This window comes from Herpailurus yagouaroundi, unplaced genomic scaffold, assembly GCF_014898765.1.
Source record: "Herpailurus yagouaroundi ecotype Mexico unplaced genomic scaffold, PumYag 198, whole genome shotgun sequence".
Taxonomy (NCBI): Eukaryota; Metazoa; Chordata; class Mammalia; order Carnivora; family Felidae; genus Herpailurus; species Herpailurus yagouaroundi.
The window spans coordinates 30,659,603-30,679,141 of NW_024412429.1; the positions used below are offsets into that span (position 1 = coordinate 30,659,603).

The following is a 19,539-nucleotide window of genomic DNA, read 5'->3' on the forward strand; positions in this document are numbered from 1 at the left end:
CCATTCATGCTCTGTCTCTCTCTGTCCCAAAAATAAATAAACGTGTTTAGAGAGAGAGAGAGACAGAGCATGAGTGGGGAGGGGCAGAGAGAGGGAGACACAGAATCCAAAGCAGGCTCCAGGTTCTGAGCCATCAGCACAGAGCCTGACGCGGGACTTGAACCCACGAGCTGTGAGATCATGACCTGGCTGAAGTTGGATGCTTAACTGACTGAGCCACCCAGGCACCCCTTTAGTATTTTCTTAATTGTACAAATAAGCAAGTTTGGTATGTGGTTTGAAATATTTGTTCCAAAGAAGAGAATATGGCAGGGAAGATGGGGTGGTAGGCAGGGATGAGGTGTTAGGAAAGGTAGTGTTTGAAAACTGTGGCGAGTCAGCTCGGTGAAGGTTTTGGAGATAAAAAGGAGGATGATTGTAGAGGCCAGTGAGTAGTTAGTAAGGACGTCTGAGCAGGATTTGGAGTATGGTGTGTTTTGTCCCTGTTTTGTTTTTAGCTATTACTACAGAATGTGGGTAAATGGCTGTAGGTGGTTGGTCAGCATCTTTTGTTTTTATTTTCACTTTAAAAAAAAAGACTTATTGGAAAGTGGCTGTGCTACAGCATTCTTCCATCATTTTCTGTTCTAGCTGCTCAGTTTATTTACTCGCGACGTGACAAACCTTCACTTGTTGAGCCTGTAGAAGAATATGATTACGAAGATCTGAAAGAGTCCTCCAATTCTTTTTTGAACCATCAGCTAAGTGGAATTGATCAAGGTATAGTAAAAAGTAGTTTATCCGTGCTTCGTGTTTGAAAATGATTGGTAATCGGTATACCAGAATTTTTCAGTTTTATTGTGATTGTTCATGATAGTGATGGTGGGAAGGAATGGTACAAATATATCTTGTCTCGTCAAGGGAAATTTACATTTTATTAAGTATATTTTATGAGGAATGTATGTTTAACTGTATGGCTGAAACATTGGTTGTGTGGGTATTTAACTGGAATTTTTGACTGAGATCTTTGTTTTATCTCTTCAGGAGAGAAACTTCAGTGATTTGTTTTCTTGTACCAATATTTATTATTTCATAAGCTCTAATAGGGAAAGAGATATATTGTGGATAAAAATATAATCATTATAAATAATTTTTGCCAAGGAAAGAGGAGAGTTGTACATCCTAATATAGTTTCAAATTCCTTTTTTTAGTTTTCAAGATTGAGTGTTCTTCCATGGCACCATTTAAGTACAGCCTTTTAATTATTTTCTGTTCTAGCTCGTCTTTATTCATGCCTTGGTCACATGAGAGAGGCACTTGGAGATGCCGTGCCAGATGACATATTGGTCGAAGCAGTTCTGAAGAACAAGTTTGATGTGCAGAAGGCCTTGTCACTGGTTCTGGAGCAAGATAAAATGCAGAATTTGAAGGTCAAGAGTGAGGGAGCAGCACCCACAGGGAAGACTGCAAAAGGTATGCTTTTCCTTGTTCTCCTTTAGTGGTTTTACAGCTAATGTTTTAAAAGAGGCACTGATTTGCTCAGGCTGTTAAGAAATATGGGCGGAACATTTTGCATGTTACAGTAATCCTGATTTTCATCAATTGATTTTCCACTTTGTGAATTTTTAAGCTGAGTGCTTTGTTTTCTTCCCTCTGTTACAGCTTGTTTTTTCATAATTTCCCTTTGTTTTGTAACTAGCAGGATATAGGGGAAATAAAATCAGACAAAAACAAGCCACTTGTTGCTTCTTGTCAGTAGCTTAGACAGCTTTTTAATTATTGTTGTTTTTCTAACTCTAATGGGTCAGGAGGTGGAAATTAATAGCCAGACGATTAATTACAGAAATCCCTTTATTTTTATAGTATTTATAAATATGTTAGTTTTATTGAAATATCATAAGTATCATACTACTGTTTCATTTCAAAGCCAGATCTTTAATTTTAAATTTATAGAATTTGGGGTTAAGCTTGGAAATTTAATTGGCATAAGAAGGGAACTGAGGTACCTCTGTAATAATTGGTATGGTATCTGTCAGTATGACCATGGTGATTTATTAACTGGGCTGGTATTTCCTGTAACCTGAGGACTAGATTTTTTTACCACATCAAAGTCGTATGCAATCTGTTACTATGAAACAAGGATGGGTTTTATTATCTATTTAAATTAAAAAAAATTTTTGATGTGGAGGCACTTGTAACTGACCCTATGAAAATGAGTCTTTAATATTTCATCTTTATTAATAGTTTATCCCAGAGATGACAGGATGTTATTTGTTTGCTTGTTTTTAACACATTAAAAATGTAGGAGAAGATAAACCTAGTTCTTTTCATTGGTCTTTTAATTGTTTTGAATTTGAGATAACCATGACGATAATTTAAGTACATTAAAACCTCACATTATAAAATTTGTGAAAAGTAGAATATTGACTAACTTGATATTTACATTTGCATATATTAGTGAACAAAGTATGAAGGTCACTGTAGATGGTTAAAGGAAGGTAAAATTCCTTTATTATTGTTTTTTTTAGAGTGTTCACTTATTAAATAATGATCAAATATTTGATCGCTTTATTCATGCTATAATCAGAAGAAACATTTAGTAATTAAATGCCTCATTTCATGTTTCCTTTTGGTTGCTGTGACTGTCTTCTGCATATGTCAACCTATTCATCTGAAAATTAATGGCTTTTGTAAGGTAAGGAGTCTTATTATCTTCCTCTCAAGTTTCAGCTGATAATGTTCAAAGCTCTTGTCCTCAATCCGCAAACCATTTGGATTGTAGTAGCAAACCCTCTGATTTTTCTGGCCCACTAGCAAAATATGGATTATATCATAATTCCTCAGTTGTACCAAGTCACTATTTACTCCATAAAAAAAAGAAACCTGACAGACCTAAAAGTGAAAAGAAACTAGAATCATGTAAGTTAACAAAAGAGCTTTCGCTAGCTGACCTCATTGATGATGCGCCAAGAGATTCTTGTAAAAGTCAGCCGTCAGTCAGATTATCATCCACGGATGGTCTGGAAAGTCTGTTTTCAAAGAATCTAGGTGCTGATCTGTTTAGACCTCATGAATCGGAATGTGTTTCCAAAGATGATTCTGCATTCAAAGAAATACCAGATTTAAAATCCTTAATGATAAAGAGCACAACGCCTAGTAACTCTTTATGTATTCAGAATAATTCACTTCCTGCTACCCATAACATTCCAGTACAAAACAACTTAGGAAATTTAAATAGTCCTTTGCTCTTAACTAGCTCATTGGAAAATATAGCTCATGATAATTTAAATACTAGTAAAATGACTGAAGTTGGAAGTGTTTCTTCAGTTGAACAGAGTGCCAAGAATTACATTTTAAAAGATGACAGTCCGCAGTTTGCCGGGTGTGAAAGTCCATCCCTAGCTGAACTGTTTCAGGAACACAAAGAAAATAATCCAAGCCAGTGCTTTACTTTATCTGATCTTTGTGACCAGTCATCTGCCAGTTTCACAGATCTCAGTTTGGGATCTTTTCCCTTGTCAAGGCTAGCAAATCGGTATCCATCTTCGACTGGAATATCAGAGTTAACAGGATCTCTGTCGTCTTTGGCATTTTGTAAAGCTTCTCCTACAAGAGACCTTGAGAATTTGTCACTTTCTGATTTGATTGCAGAAACAATTGATGTAGACAACTCTCAGTTTAAGAAGGATTCCTTTAAGCTCAGTGTATCTGAAATGAGTTCACCTGGAATAGATTCAAATATTGATCTTAGTGTCCTTATAAAAACCCCTGATTTTGTTCCAAAACATGTAGTAGACCAATCAGTTGCTCCAACATCAGGAACTAAAGTTTTAAATTCGAAGTTAGGGAAAAATTTCAATTCTGCTAAGGATAATAAGAGAACCAATAAAGGCTCTTTGACTAGGAACCCACCTTTTTCTCTCTCTTGGACCAAGGCTCTTGCTGCTAGACCTTCAGCTTTTGCTTCTACACTGTGTCTTCGTTACCCATTGAAAAGCTGCAAGCGACGCACCCTTGACCTCTATAAGACTTTTCTTTATAGTAGACAAGTTCAAGACATAAAGGACAAAGAAATAAGTCCTCTTATAGCAATAACACCATTTGACTTCAAATCAGCATCTCCTGATGACATTGTAAAAGCTAATCAGAAGAAAGCTTTCACTAGAGAATAGTAACAGGAGAACTTTATAACTGTTGTAGAGTTTTTGTTTTAATTTAAAATCTTTATAGGATTACTGTATATTATGGGATGAGAGTTGTGGTTTTATATTAAAATTGTCTTAAGTCAGTTGATAACTTTAGTTGATAATGTATTTTTGCACTGAAAAAAACTTTTTTTTACTATATTTTCTTTTAGTGATAACGGGCTTTATTTAAGTTGATAGCCTAAAGTGGGTATATATGTTTACAAAATGCATATGGAAACTTGATATTGTGAAATCAAACCTCAGATATTTTTGTTTGAAGCACTCAACTTTATAAGTTTTTACAATGAGACCTTTTCTTTTGTAAAACATTTTTGTGCTTCATTCTTAAATGAAAATGCCACTTGGGATTATTCTAGTTTAGAGATAAAGATTTTTCTTCTGATATGTGGCATAGCATAGGTGAGACATAATTATATTTTAAAATATTAGTGATATCATTCCCATTCATTATTTTTCTGTAGGTGGATAAAATTTTTCTATTAGAAAATTTTAAAATTCCTGACTTTTAAGAATACTGTGGAGGTTGTCGAAATACATTTTTGATGATAATAAAATGAAAATCCTTTAAGGGACCATGTACATATTGAAGTTGGATTAGTACATAAATTATTTTTATACATTTTCGAAACCATTTGTCCTAAATGCACACTTTGAAATAAATATATAGAAAGTGTTTTCAAGTATGGTTGCATGCTGTTTGAATAGATAATTTTATCAGATCTCTTTAGCTTTTTCTTATGTAAGTAATAAAATGTGTTTTCCTCTGATACTGACAGTGTATGTGCTACCATGACCAAGTTTCAGCAGTGTCAGACCAAATCCGAGCTCTTCTAGGCAGTAGAACCAGTATGTAATTCATCCCTGAAAGCAGTGGTCCTCAACTAGCAATCAGAATCGCTAGGGGAATTTTTTTCAGAACAGATGCCGTGGCTTCAATCCAGACATGGTCAGTTAGTCTCAGAGGGATGACATTTTAGGACTGTGTATTTTTAAACAAGTCCCCAGGTGATTGTGATGTGTTACTTTTACTTGAGAACTATTGCCTTGGGGGAAGAACTCAATAGAATGGAAAGAATTACTGATGCTAAGGATAGCACCTGACCAATGTGAATTTGTATTTTATAGTTTCTCGTAATCAGAAATACCAAGGAAAATTAGGAATTATAGTCTTGCATAAGAGGATGCTGATACTGTATCATTAGTATTTCTTGCAGAAAAAAATAGGATCTAAAATGTTAGTTCTTAATGAAAATAAAATAGCTGGCCTTTTCCTAGTAAAGACCTACTTTCTCTGGCAGCTACTTCAGAGTGCTTTTTATAATTTTTCTTTTTTGTATTTCTTGTTTCAGTTTATTTTCAGAATGACATTCCAATATTTTTAGCTGTGTATGATGTTTTTATATCCACTGTTTTGGTGGGAAATCTTAAGCTAGAATTATGTTTTCCTTATTCTTGACCAAACGCTTTTTTTTGTGATGCCTTCAGGTTTTGTTTTTAACTGTGTATTTCAGTGTATATCATACTGATGCTTACGAGATGATATAAATTAGGTTATATTTTATGGTCAGTTTTAAAGTTTAAATTACCCCAACTGCTGATTTTGTTTTCCTAGTCTTATACATTGATGAAACATTTTAGTACTTTTGCAAAATTAGTGTATGACTCATCAACTAGATTTATATATGGGCCCTCTCCAACTTAGAAGTGAATTGTATTCTATGAGTTTGGAACTGACAAAATTCCTGATAGATTAAGTGTTAATGCAAGTGTACCCACTTTGAACGTGAATCCACAAATATTTATGTAACTCATATTAAAGTTGAACAGTGGTACTATTATTTTACCATCTTTTATAACAGATTTTCAAGTGGAAATGTAATACTTTTAAGCCATTAAAAGTAGATTTTGTAGTGAACTAGATTTCCCTTTGTTGGCTCATTAGGATTGTGACTACCATTTATAAGATTATTTCTTTAGGGAAAATCCTATATTGCAGGATGATAGGAAAGGCAACAATTTTTAAATAGGTCTCCCTGCCATTGTCATGGCTTCTGGTCCATCAGGCAAGTACATGACATGTACTTGGCTTTGTTGAGTAAGGAATTGTCAGTCTCTGAGATTCAGAGCGGAGCCGAGAAGACCCTTTGCCCTTTCCACCCTTGGCCTTTGGCCCTTGATAAAGCGACCAGTGCCTGTTTATGGATACACCTCAGTGACGATGATTTGCTCGCACTAAATGCGTACTCTGCACCAACTGCCCGTTTTTGACTGCTGTTTGGTAGCTCAGGTATGCTAAGTGTTTTGATTTATTTTCCAATTCTAATACCAGTTTTGTAGTGCAAAGTCATTTTTATTTGCATTATGATCAAGTGCATTAAAATTTTACTTTAGGAATAGATATAATGTTGTAATTATGTTCTAAATGATACAAAATACAAAAGATATTTAAAATTACTAGTTTTGGTCACGTTTTTTGTCCTTAAATGATCTAATGTTCATGGATGTTTTGTCCTTTTGCATTCTCAAGTCTTTGGTTGGCTCTTTTGGTTATGATTCTTCTTTCCATTAATTGGCAAGAACTAGGGTTTCACTTCCTTACAGAACACTTTGCTTAACTTTTCTTTTTTGTTTTACCTTTTTCCTATTTCCAGTTTAATAATTGCCATTCCAGCCTCCTTCCCTCCTTTGGCTTTTAATTCTTCTTTCTTGAACTTTCCTTTCATCCTTTTGTCTTCTCATATAAGTAGTAATAAATAGCCCAAGTGTGTTATATTTTGTTTTTAGTGTTCGGTGGGAGGTCATACAACTGATTTTCACATCAGAGATAAAACCAGTATAGTGCTTTTCTTTGTATGTAAAGGGAAGCACTGTTAAGATAAACACAGTTAAGAGAAGATAATGGGTTTGTATGTGATTATTTACCTTTTAAATTGATCCTGAATTTATATGTGGACCACTACAAATAAACAAGTGCACAGTTATACATGGAGGAAGAACTGTGTATCAACAAGTTTTTTTGTCTTGTATTCCTACAAGTATGTATTTGCTTATAGAGTCAGATTTGTAGTAGCCTAAAAATTGTTTTCTATTACTTGTGTGAACAAAGAGAATGTTGACTAAACAGGGAAGGATTGATAGTAATTTCTTTACTAGTTTTCTTTTAAAATTATATAAGACTCAGCATATGCAATTATACATTGTATTTTTAATTTTTAGGGTGTAAAAGATGTCATTTTGAGTGTATATATACATTTTTGTAAAAGCGACGTTGAAATAAATTACAGTTCTGAGGTTCTCCAAAATCAAGTAAGAAAACAACACAGTTTATCTATAGGGATTTTTAGGTAAGCTTGAGCCTTCAGAATGGAATTTTAATAATTTATGCTGAAGGTACTACTTTTATGTTCCTGTAAACAAATTAATTTTTTTTTTCAACGTTTATTTATTTTTGGGATAGAGAGAGACAGAGCATGAACGGGGGAGGGGCAGAGAGAGAGGGAGACACAGAATCGGAAACAGGCTCCAGGCTCTGAGCCATCAGCCCAGAGCCTGACGCGGGGCTCGAACTCACGGACCGCGAGATCGTGACCTGGCTGAAGTCGGACGCTTAACCGACTGCGCCACCCAGGCGCCCCAGTTCCTGTAAACAAATTAAAAAAAAAAAAAAGAACTACCTGTTTGTAAAGAATTTCCTCTAAGATATTTGCCATTTCAAATTCTTGCTTTCCAAAAGGTAAAATTTCGTATGTATTTACTTTTGAGGACTTAACATAGAAATCCTATTACAGTATAGGTTATAACGAATATGGATATTGTAATTGCAAGGATGGAAGTAGAAGGGGAAAGAATTGACAGAGTGCCCATTTCTGATGTTGACGTGCCTGGTTTATATTATATGACCGAAAGGAAAACATCACATCATTTTAGTTGCAAGAGATATCACAAGGTGAGCAAAGCAATGATTGTTAACCTCAGATGGGAGGGGGGTTGTGGGTACTTAAACACATAATTGTATTGATTGTAGTGTGGCAGTTACGTCTTTACACTCTCCAAAGCTGACATCTTTGCCCTCCTGATCTGAGCTGCTGCCTCCTCTGCTTCCTATTTTTCTTAGTAGTATCTCTGTCTTCCAGTTGCTTAACCCAGAAACCTAGCTAACATCGTCCTTGATTTCTCTCCCTCATTTACTTACAATTGATTACCGGTCCTATTTTTCCTGCTTTACAAATAAGTAAAAACATCTGTGTATATACAGTTGATTGTCGTTATTTGTGGTAGTTACATTGTATAAAATCACAAATTAGTGAACACTGAGTGCAGTATGCCAACACTGACTTCTCAAATGCTGAAGCATTGCTCTTACAGGAAATACAGGGTTAGGTTCCTTTCATCTTCTGGTCACAACGTTTTTGTCAGTCAGTATGTAACCTTACTTTATGTATCTATTAAAAGACATTTGTTTAAAATGTATTATTTACATATCATTAATTCATTAACATTGAACTCACAGCCAGTGGCTCTATAACTCAGGCCTGTACAAAGCTTATCCAACACATGGCTTTTATTTATAAGGCACATCACAGCTGCCTTGTACTTAGGAACGCTAGGCAGTGCTTTAGCACTACTCATGAGGACCATTTTAAACAGCAAAGTAGCCAACTAAAATCACAGTGTGAAAAATGTGACACGAAATAGATCATAAAAAGGATACTTGTTTATGGTGTAAGAGCCAAAACAAGAAGGCAGGGTATCACCTTTTGACCCAGCAGGGAATGTGCATGTTGGGTGACTCAGATTTTTTGCTTCTCTGCATTTATCTGGGAGTGATTGCAAAAGTGCCATAAATAGTGATTTGGGGGTTACCAATAAACTTTAGTGAATAGGTGAATTTCTAAATATGGAAACCGTCAATAACAAGGCGGCATTGTACATTTTTTGACCCCACTGTTCTCCATTGTTATTGCCAGTTTACCTCTTAAAAGGCCATTAGTTTTGAGCAAAATTACTGAAAAATGAACTGGTTTCTTTACCTCTCATTTTATTTTGCCCAAAACACTTTCTACATTACAACCAGAGTAACTTTTCTAAAATGAAGCTCTAATATTCTGTCCTCTGTATAAACCTTTTAAATTATTTTATAAGACTTTTTCTGAATTTGTTTCTGTTTTGTGCGCCCTCTCTCCCTCCCCCCCCCCCCCCCCGAACAAACCTACCTGAGTTTCCTCTGCTTCTGTATAGTGCTTTGCCCCTACCACCACCCCCATTTCTCCTGGCTGATCATCCTTCATGTTGTAGTTTATATATCACTTCACTCCCAGTCCTGGGGAGGGGAACCTTCATAGGCACCCTAGTTCATTGCATTCCTTTTATTATTTTATTCCCTTGTAGTCCTGTTGAATTGTCCCTCACAGCACTTAAATCATCTGACATTGTGTGTGCATACACAGTTATTTTTATTACCTGTCTCCCTACTGCTCCTCATGGCCCCCACGCAGCTTCTATGGGTTTTGTATTTTTGTATTATTTGTATTTTTTGTATTATTCTTCTAGAAACTTTACTTGCATATCACTATGTGAACCTGCACGTATATATTTAGACAAATGGGAAGATGCTGTAACACTTCTATATCTGTAGCAGTTGTCAAAGCCTTTTGCAGACTTTACTGTTTATACAGAGATCAATCTCATTCTTTTCAGAAGCTGTGTAGGATTTCTTAATGTGGTTGTACATTAAATAGCCCTTGTTGATAAACATTTTAAGTGTTTTCAGTTGCTATCACTAATGACCCCAAAATGAACACCCTACATTTTTAGAAGTTGAATTTCTGGGCCAAAAAATATATACTTTAAATTTTTGATAGATGCTGCCTAATTATCTTTAACAGAGATTGTACTAATTTCCTTTCTCACAGGTTTCTGAGTATTTCTGTGCAGATTCTCACAGATATGGTTATTACTCTTTCTGGTATTACACCAACCTGATCATTAGAAAATATTTTTTTCATTTATTTATATGTTTTTAATAGAGTGAGGCTAACTGCTTTATCGTATATTTAAATCTATTTGTATTTCTTTTTCTTGGAACTGTCTACTTTTAATCTTTACCCATTTTTCTGCTCGTTGTCTTTCATAATGACTTTTTGTGTGTGTATATATACAATGTATGTATTGTATATATATGTGTACATGTACTTAAAAGTAAAAAAAACATTAGTCCTTTGTTGTATGCCTGGAAAATACTGTTTTCCGATTTTACCAGCTTGTTGTTTTTATAAGATAGAATTTTGATTTTCGTGTATTGAAATGCGTCAGTCTTTTCTCTTAAATGTTTTTGTTTGAAAGTTCTGTTCCAGCAAAAGATAATTTTTTAAAAAATCATTCGTTTTTTCTAATACATTTGACAGATTTTCTTTTCTGTTCTGTTCTGTTCTTTTTCTTTTCTAATACCTTTTACTCTTTGATCTCGCTGCCATTACGGAGGAAGCTAGGAATGCAGTTTATTCACCAGCATCTTTTGTCTTTCCAGCAGTTGGATTTGTCACAGTACCTTTTGTTTAATTACATGTCCCTTTTCTCTTTTAACCTGATTTGAACCTGCCGTCTTTGACATACACTAAATTCTTTCCTATCTCTCTATATTTTGGGACTCTGTGCTCTTCCATTTCTTTGTCTTGTTTTATGCCAGTACCAGATCGTTAGTTACCGTGGTAATTTTTACACAATTTTGATTTGGTTTTAATGTTTGTAGGCTATCTTGTTTCTTCTTTCCTTTTTTGTAGTTTTCCTGAGTTCTCTCTCTTGGTTTTTTTTTTTCCACATGAGCTTTAGAAACAAGCTGGTCAAATTATCTGGGGGAAAAAAATCCAGTTCTAATTTTTATTGAGATATTTAATGTTTTCAAAAATGTTTGGAGAAAATATATTGTCTTTATCAAAGGCAGAAGGCTTTAGACATTACATTATTAAACATGAAACATTATAATTTTAATAGATTTTCTAGTAGACTTATAATATGGAACAATCCTAGTTGATCATGGTAGTTTATTCTTTTAATATGATGGATTTTATTTGCTAATATTCTGTTGATGGTTATTCCATCTATTCGCAAATTTAATTTACACTTGTGTATATGTGTGTGTTCTTTCAGGTTTTGATTTCTCTTTGTGATGCGTTTTTTTTTTTTTTTTTTAATTTTTTAAATGTTTATTTTTGAGAGAGAGCAAGGATGAGCAGGGGAGGGCAGAGAGAGGGGAAACAGGATCCAAAGTGGGTTCGGCAGAGCCTGATGTTGGGCTCAAACTCAAAAGTGGAGATCATGACTTGAGCCTAAGTCAGTCGCTTAACCAACTGAGCCACCCAGGTGTCCCTCTTTGTGATGCTTTTATAGAGAAGAGTTTTTCTTTACCCTTAAGTAATTTAAAGAGCATTGAAATTATTTGTGTCATCAAAGGATTTATCTTTTTCAATAGAGAAATGTTCTAGAGTCAGTTTGAATGTTTTATTTTTCTTAGAAAACCATCCATTTCATTCAGGTGTATTTGTTTAGCATTATAGCAAACATTGTCATTATTTTTTTAGATTCTTTTATATTTAGTTAAATCTCCATTCTTTTTTTTTTTTTTTTTTTTTTTTTTTAGTTTTATTTAAGTAATCTCTATGCCCTACATGGGGCTGGAACTTATGACCCCAAGATCAAGAGTTGATGCTCTTCCGACTGAACCAGCCAGGTGCCCCAATATCCATTTTTATTTTTTTATTAAAAAAATTTTTTTTAATGTTTATTTTTGAGAGAGAGAGAGAGAGCACTAGTGGGGGAAGGGTAGAGAGGGAAACAGGATCTGAAACGGGCTCCACTTGGACAGCGGTGAGCCCAGTATAGGCCTCGAACTCACGAACTGTGAGATCAGGACCTGAGCCAAAGTCAGAGGCTCAACTGGTTGAGTCACCCAGGTGCCCCTCCATTTTTATTTTGTTTTCTCCCCTCTACTTTCTTCTTCCCCTCTGCCAGCTTTTTTTTCTCTTGATTTTATTACTTTTAATTTGTTTCATTCTCCAAAGATTGGTTCTTGGATTAATAATTAGTTCTACTGGTATATTTTTTCATTAGTTTGTGAGTAATCTGTTTATTATCTAATCTGTTTTCCATTTTTTTCTCTGCCTTTCTGAGTGGAACATTTAAGTTAACTTAAATGCATTTTCAATTCTTTATTATAGAAGTTAATTTTAATTTATGAGATTGCAAACACAGAAAAATTAAGAAAATAATATAACAGATACTCATGGACCCACCATTTAGTTGCAGATCTGTCTCTCTGTTGTGAGAAATAAATTGTTAGATTGGAGTCCTAGCTCCACCTTTTCCTTATTTCTCCCCACTGCTTTGTAGTTGATACGCATTGTTTACATTCTGTCTTATTTACCTAAGTCTCTGTAGTTCTATTTTCCTGTGGATACTATATTTGCTCATGAGTTCTTTTAGAATCATTGTTATTTTCTGGGTTCCTTTAGAGTTACTGTTATTTTCTGGATAATTCACAATTTTTATTTTGATTTCCTTTTTAAGCCAAGAATCTGAAATTCTTAAAATTTCCAGGTTATTGTGGGAGTTTCGTTATTTTTGTTAAGATTACTGATTTCACTGTACTGTTAGAGAATGTGGTCTGTGCCCTTAGAAGTTTACTGAGGATTTTTTTTTTTTTTTGAGGCCCAGTGTAGTTTTAGAATGGTTTCATAGGCACTTGCCAAGAATATGAATTCTGTCTGAGGAATACTTAATATGATACATTTCTGTCAGTTACTTTTTAAATTGTTAGAGGGTTCAGTGGGCTGACTTAAAATCCGTTTCCTTAATTGTAGGCTGAGAGAGAGGTAAGTTAAAATATAATACCCTTCCATTTTATTTCATCTTATTACTTACAGATTTTACCTTATGCCTTTTGATATGTAAAGATACATGATCTTTCTGTGGATTTGAAGTTTTCATTAATGTAAAGTTCCTTTCTGATTTGTTTTATGCTTTTTGACTTAAATTCAATTTGTTTAATGTCATGATTGTTTCCCTAAGTTGGACTTGTTCATCCTTTTACTTTCAATGTTTTGAGTCACTTTGGTTATTTGTGCCTCCTGTAGACATAATTGCGTTTGTCAGAGTCAAAGGATAGGCTAGGTATAATACCTTCTGTGATACATGGTCTGTATTTTGACTTGGTGTGTACTGTTTGGTAACTTGGAGATTTGTACTATCTTTGTAACATAGTAACATACTTTAATTTGCCAGCACTAAGAAATACGTTGGTCTCTCATTATGGAAGATGAAGAAATTAATTTATACTTCATCCCCTCCCTATTTCTCATAATTTTTGTTGATATTTTAAGTTCTTAGTTAAAATATTTACCTTTATAACTTTTATGTTTACATTTCTATTAACTGAACTATTAACTTTAAACAGTTAATTTAATGAGTCCTGGATTTAAAAGTCGAGCTCGTCAAAGTTACAGTTTCTTATACTTGCCCCCTCTCTCTTTTTGTCCTGTATTTTTAGTCGTATTATTTATTGCCAAGATGTATAGCATTTTTATTTTATTCTGTACTCAAAGCTTCCTTACTTTCAAAACAACCATAGTTCATTTTAAAATAGCATTTTCATGATTAGGCTTCTATTTGTCTCATTTGACTGTGACATCTGGTTTGACCGCTCACCATCCCCTCCTTGCAAAATATACATGTGTGAAATATTTCCCAAGTTGTTGAATATTTGAAAGGGATTCTGTGGGCCTGTATTTGCATGACCAGTTGACAGATCATGGTTTTAGGTCCCTCTTGCTTTTGTGGAGGGCTTTGCAGATACTGGTGTGCTGCTCTCTATTATTGTATGTTGCTAGCTAGTCTGATGCTGCTGCTTTTGATGTGGCTTTTATTTCTCTAGTGTTACTCCCTGGCCCGCATTTCTCTGGAGTTCTGCTGGCTTACTTTCCAACTTTTTCTCCTGGTGTTTTTATCATTTTCTCTTTTGTCCTTAGTTCTCTTTCTACCCTCCCCCCACCCGCCCCGTGTATGTGTTTTGGGAGAAAAATAGGGTAGAAAGGGTATAATTTTTCCGTAGAGCATTTGATCCTATTAAGCACCCTCTTTTCAGCTGTAAAACTAGATTTTGATTTGATAGGCTTGTCAGTAAGGCAGACTGTAACAAAGGTTTAAATGCTTAGGTATAATGATTCCACTATCCATATCAGCCTGACTTGATCATGACATAACACTGAACAGTGTAGAGAGAAATTTCTTCTATTTCTCATTTAGAGATTTTTTCAGTGTTTTTGTACTTTTGGAATTTTGGACTGAGAACTTAATACCTATGTGAAAATTAGCCTTTTATTATGGCATAATTAACTAGAACTCTGATGTCTACAATAATGCATTAAATGTCAGTGTGTCTCCTTAATTTAGATAACATTTTAGTTCATTTTGTTAGCATATGCAAAATGGAAAATCAATAGCAAATACAAATAATCTTTGAACAGGCTATTGTGTACTTTTGTTATGCATTCATGAGTGGACTGCTAAAAGAACATATATTTAGGGAGTAAAATCCTGGGACAATCTTGTAGTTTTCTGATGGTGTTTTCCTTGCCACTTAAACCTACCAAAGGAGAAGATACTCCCCAAACTGAGTAACACAGACTCTTTTTTTTAAACAAAAACATCCAGAAATTGAAATACATGTAGTATTGTTTGAAAGGAAAGTTCTTGGCAGAAAAAGTCTTACTATTTATGTTTATAATTGTATAGTCAACCTAACTTGGAAGAAAGTAATTTCCCACACAATGAATATTATTGTGTGAGGTGAGGTTTAATTCTTGATTGCTTTGGAGGCTTTTTCTAACATTGGGTTTATTTTGATTCTTGAAAAATAGTTGACCTAAAAAAAAGTAAGTATTAAGAAAAATAGTTGGTCTGCAAATCTGGAAAAGGAATCTGATGTAATCTAAATTTAACATTTTTTATAGTTCGTGAAATTGATACTGCTATCACCTTACAAGTAAAGTAGCCAATAATTATTTAATCAGATCATTAAAAGAACTTATTGTTTAGGGGGACCTGGGTGGCCCAGTCAGTTAAGTGTCTGACTTTGGCTCAGGTCATGATCTCACAGCGCATGGGTTCAAGTTCCACATCAGACTCTGTGCTGACAACCCAGAACCTGGAACTTGCTTCAGGTTCTGTGTCTTCCTCTCTTTCTTCCCCTTACCCACTTGTGCTCTGTGTTTCTCTCTCAAAAATAAACATTGGAAAAAAAAAAAAAGAACTGATTGTTTAAAAGTTTTGGAGACTTTGGAGAAATATATTCTAATAGTATACTTTACAGTTGAGCTATTTTTGATAAGGTTTGTCTTAATATTGGCTTGCTCATACTGTTTATTTTTTTATTTATTTATTTTTTTTTATAAGATTGTGTCACTCAACGTTTTATTTATTTTTGGGACAGAGAGAGACAGAGCATGAACGGGGGAGGGGCAGAGAGAGAGGGAGACACAGAATCAGAAACAGGCTCCAGGCTCTGAGCCATCAGCCCAGAGCCCGACGCGGGGCTCGAACTCACAGACCGCGAGATCGTGACCTGGCTGAAGTCGGACGCTTAACCCACTGCGCCACCCAGGCGCCCCTGCTCATACTGTTTAGAAATCTATTCATTTTCCTTTCCCTTTGAATTTCATCTTGTTTTCCCTTCATTTAGAAAATAAACTCTAATTGTACATAGTGAGGATATAGTTATTTTCTGTATCTTATTTTCTTAATAAGTCAATTAAGCAATCTTCATATATATAGTATATCTGTATTCTATTTGAATGTCTGAAATATTATAAGTATGCACATAATGATTTTCATATTCTTGAGTCTTAATGGTAGGTTGTTCATTAGAGAAGGTGTAGGGAATTGAAAAAAAGATAAAATTGTAAGAGTTGTAAATGCTTGCAACAAGATCATTTCTATTTCTTTATTGTGTTTTGTTTGTCTCTTAAACATCACCCAACAAAATGGAAAAGCAAATGACATGAGAGTTTTAGGAGGAGATGCCACCCTTCTTTCTTCTCAGGTAGAACATGTTGTGAGATTTTAACATGTCCTGGAAATAAATCCCAGTATTAATTTGAAAAGTCTATATTACAGTGAAAAATTGTTAATATGAGGACACTTCTAAACACTTCTAAACATGAACTTTTAGTAAAGTGCTTAAAATATATTTCATTTTACTTTAATCCTTTTTTGTAAGGAGTTTAAAGTCGGCATATTTAATATTTTTGATGTCCCCTGTAAAATACCTTTCTCTTTGAAAAATTTTTTTCACTAATTTATCACTGAGTAATTTTATTCAAGCAATTAGAAGTATTTTATACTTGTACAGAAAACTTCAGAGTTCATTGACTTTCTGCTTTAAAATTATGTGGGCTTTTGAAAGGAAGTGGTTTATTTCACTGAAAAAACTCATCTGGTTCAGAACGTTCTCAGATGGGTCTTAAGATTCTCTTTGTATGTACACCTACACTGGAAAAACTTAAACACTAATTGCTTAATTTAAAAATAATTTGCTTTAACCTCTCAAAACAGCTTATCTTTTTCTTGCTAGAGCCAGTACCATATAAGAAGTGCATGAATGCTAAATACAGAGTTTTCTTTTAGGCTTAATTACTTTTTTTTTTTTTTAACCATAGAAATTATAATCTGATTATAGCTATATACTTTGATGTTTCATTCCAAGGCAATTATAAGTTCTTTTGGTATATTTTGAGTGCTTTGTGTACATACTAAGCATTGTTAAGTAGTTCAACAAGGAATAGAGTGGAAGCAAACGACAGCATTCATTTTAGTTATTTCATACTCACTTTTTACCAGAAAAACATGTGGTAGCCATTGGAGACCTAGATTGAGGTCACAGACTTTCCTGTAGAGCTTTATAGTAGCCCCTGAGGGCTACATATGATTTACTGGAAACACCATATGTAGCCAGGTGCTTTCCCTCTGAACATGTTACCTGTTTCTTTTTCTTGGCTGTATGTAGTGTTCTGTCTGGGAGCTGCTACCTCTCAAGAAACGATAGGGAATAGAATATATTGAAATGTAAACTGTGTTTCAGGCTTTGTATGTATTGTATTTAGTCGTTCGGAGAATCTGTGAGTTAGGTGGAAGAAGCTGAGGCTTATATTAAATAAATAAATTGACTTCTTTCACATGGGTGTTAAGAGGTAAATTGTAACTCAAATGGAGTTTTTTTGAACTCCAGTGCCCTTTTCATTGTTACATAGTACTTGCAGCAAACTTTTATATTGTAAAATTGAACCTTGTTTGGTATTTGTTGATAAATATCTTAAGGATAAAATTAAATCCCTTGCCAGGGAAACCAGTTTTATCATTAGTGAGGAATTCAAAAATTACTTTCAAGCATTTTTTTTTTTGATAGTATTAATTTGGCAAGAGACTTGGCCTTCATGTATAGAGAATTGGTATCAATTTCCAAGTCCTTGCAAATGAGCAATCCTAAGAAATGAAGTCCTTTTCTAGTTTATTTAATTTAGAACTACTTTGTGGTCTTCCATTTCTTGAGCAACAGTTCGGTTTGGTTTTAAGTCTTGAAAAATTTAATTTTTTTTTTTTTAATAGTTGATAACTTGGTACCATTTTAAGGCAAAAGCTTAAATAAATAATAGTGTTTATTGAGTAAAACTAGAAAATTCAAATGAACCAATGGAAGAAAAAACATGTACCTTAATCCTATTATTCAGAATTTAGAACTATAGCATTTTGATGCATTTAAGCAATAATAGTAGACAATATTAATGAACACTTATATGCCAGATATTGTACTAAACATTGTCTTTAATCTCTGTTATCTCCTTTAATATTCAATAATCATAAAGAGGAGGGATTATTTTTATCCTAGTTTTACAGTTGAAGGATCTGAAGCTCAAAAATGGCTAAACTTCTTGTCCTAGGCCACAAAACTAGTACATGGTGAAACCAGCATACAGAATAAGATGCCTCTAATACCAATGTCCTTCTTCTTATACATTGTGTACCTATTTCTATATATATGGAGAATATTAGTTTTTTTTTTTAAATGGGACCACACATCACTTTTTAAGTCTGTTGTAATTTTGTCATGTACTACGTACTTTAAAAGTTTCTTAAAAATTTGTTTAATTTTATTCGTAATTGTGGTAAAATACATATAACATGAAGTTGACCATATTCACCACTGTTTATATGCACTCCCATGTTTATTCACAACAACCAAGATATGGAACCATTATTCACAGTAATCAAGGTACGGAAGCAACTGTATTAACCATTTTTTAAGTGTATAGTTCAGTAATGTTAAGTATATTCACAGTGTTTTGCAGCCGATCTCCAGAACTTTTTATCTTGCAAAACTGAAACTCTATAGTCATAACACCTCTCCATTTTCCCCTGCCTCTGCCCTAACAGCTGTCCATAGACCTTTATTGTATGCCAGCAATTAACATAATATTGTCATTTAATGAGACACTTTGCAAACTTAAGTTTTTTAGTTGATTATTCCAGAAAATGCTACAGTAAATATTTTGTACATTTGTGTGTTTTTTCAATTATTTGATCAAAGATATTTGTAGAGTAGTATTGGGTAGAGTAGCTGGTTAAAAAGGTATGGGCATTTTTAATGCAATTTTAAAGCAATTGGATGGGTTGTGCTAATTTACTCTTACATTTAATTGTTATTCATAATAGCATTTGTAACATTTTATAAAGGATAATTATATTTCAGTGATGGATTTTATATTTGTATTGAAGTTTTCATTCATTAATAGAGTGGATACGCATCAAAGGTGGTGACTTTTTTATGTCATTTTTGGGTTGCTTGTTGAGGTGACGGTCACCTACGTATTCCTGAAAATTGTATCTGTGTGCTGCACTGTGTGTGCTGTTACAGAGGTTGGTATTGTCTAAAATACCACTTACTCATGAGAAAATGGTACCTAACTTAGAAGTTTCTATAAAGAAGTAAAATAACGTATGTGATACTGTTGGCACAGTGTCTGGCACGTAGAAAGTGCTCAACAAGTGATAACTTAGTTCAAAGAAATAAAGTGCTCTTTTACTACTAACTAAGGAACAGGTGCAGTTAAAACATGATTATATTAAAGTGTAATGCATTAGGGTGCTTATTAAATGACTCCTGACTTTCTGAGGCCTTTTTTAGTCATTCATGATGTTTTCTTGTAAGCCCCACGTGGCTCTTCTCCCCACTTAGCCATTTTTAGATTCGATTCTTCCATATATTTATTTATTTTCACATAATATATAAAAATAGACACTCATACAG

The 19,539-nt window shown here is 34.0% G+C and overlaps 1 protein-coding gene across 3 annotated transcripts in view; it reads left to right on the top strand.

The window, feature by feature from the left end:
• Positions 1 to 19,539, top strand: part of HBS1L (HBS1 like translational GTPase) — an 88,804-nt gene that overhangs the window by 13,449 nt on the left and 55,816 nt on the right. The window contains exons 3-5 of one of the 3 annotated variants that reach the window (XM_040449117.1): positions 631 to 759; positions 1,258 to 1,452; positions 2,680 to 5,472. In XM_040449117.1, coding sequence (XP_040305051.1) covers positions 631 to 759; positions 1,258 to 1,452; positions 2,680 to 4,151 — 1,796 coding nt within the window. In that variant the 3' untranslated portion in view covers positions 4,152 to 5,472. The other 2 variants (XM_040449116.1, XM_040449119.1) reach the window with 2 other exon arrangements.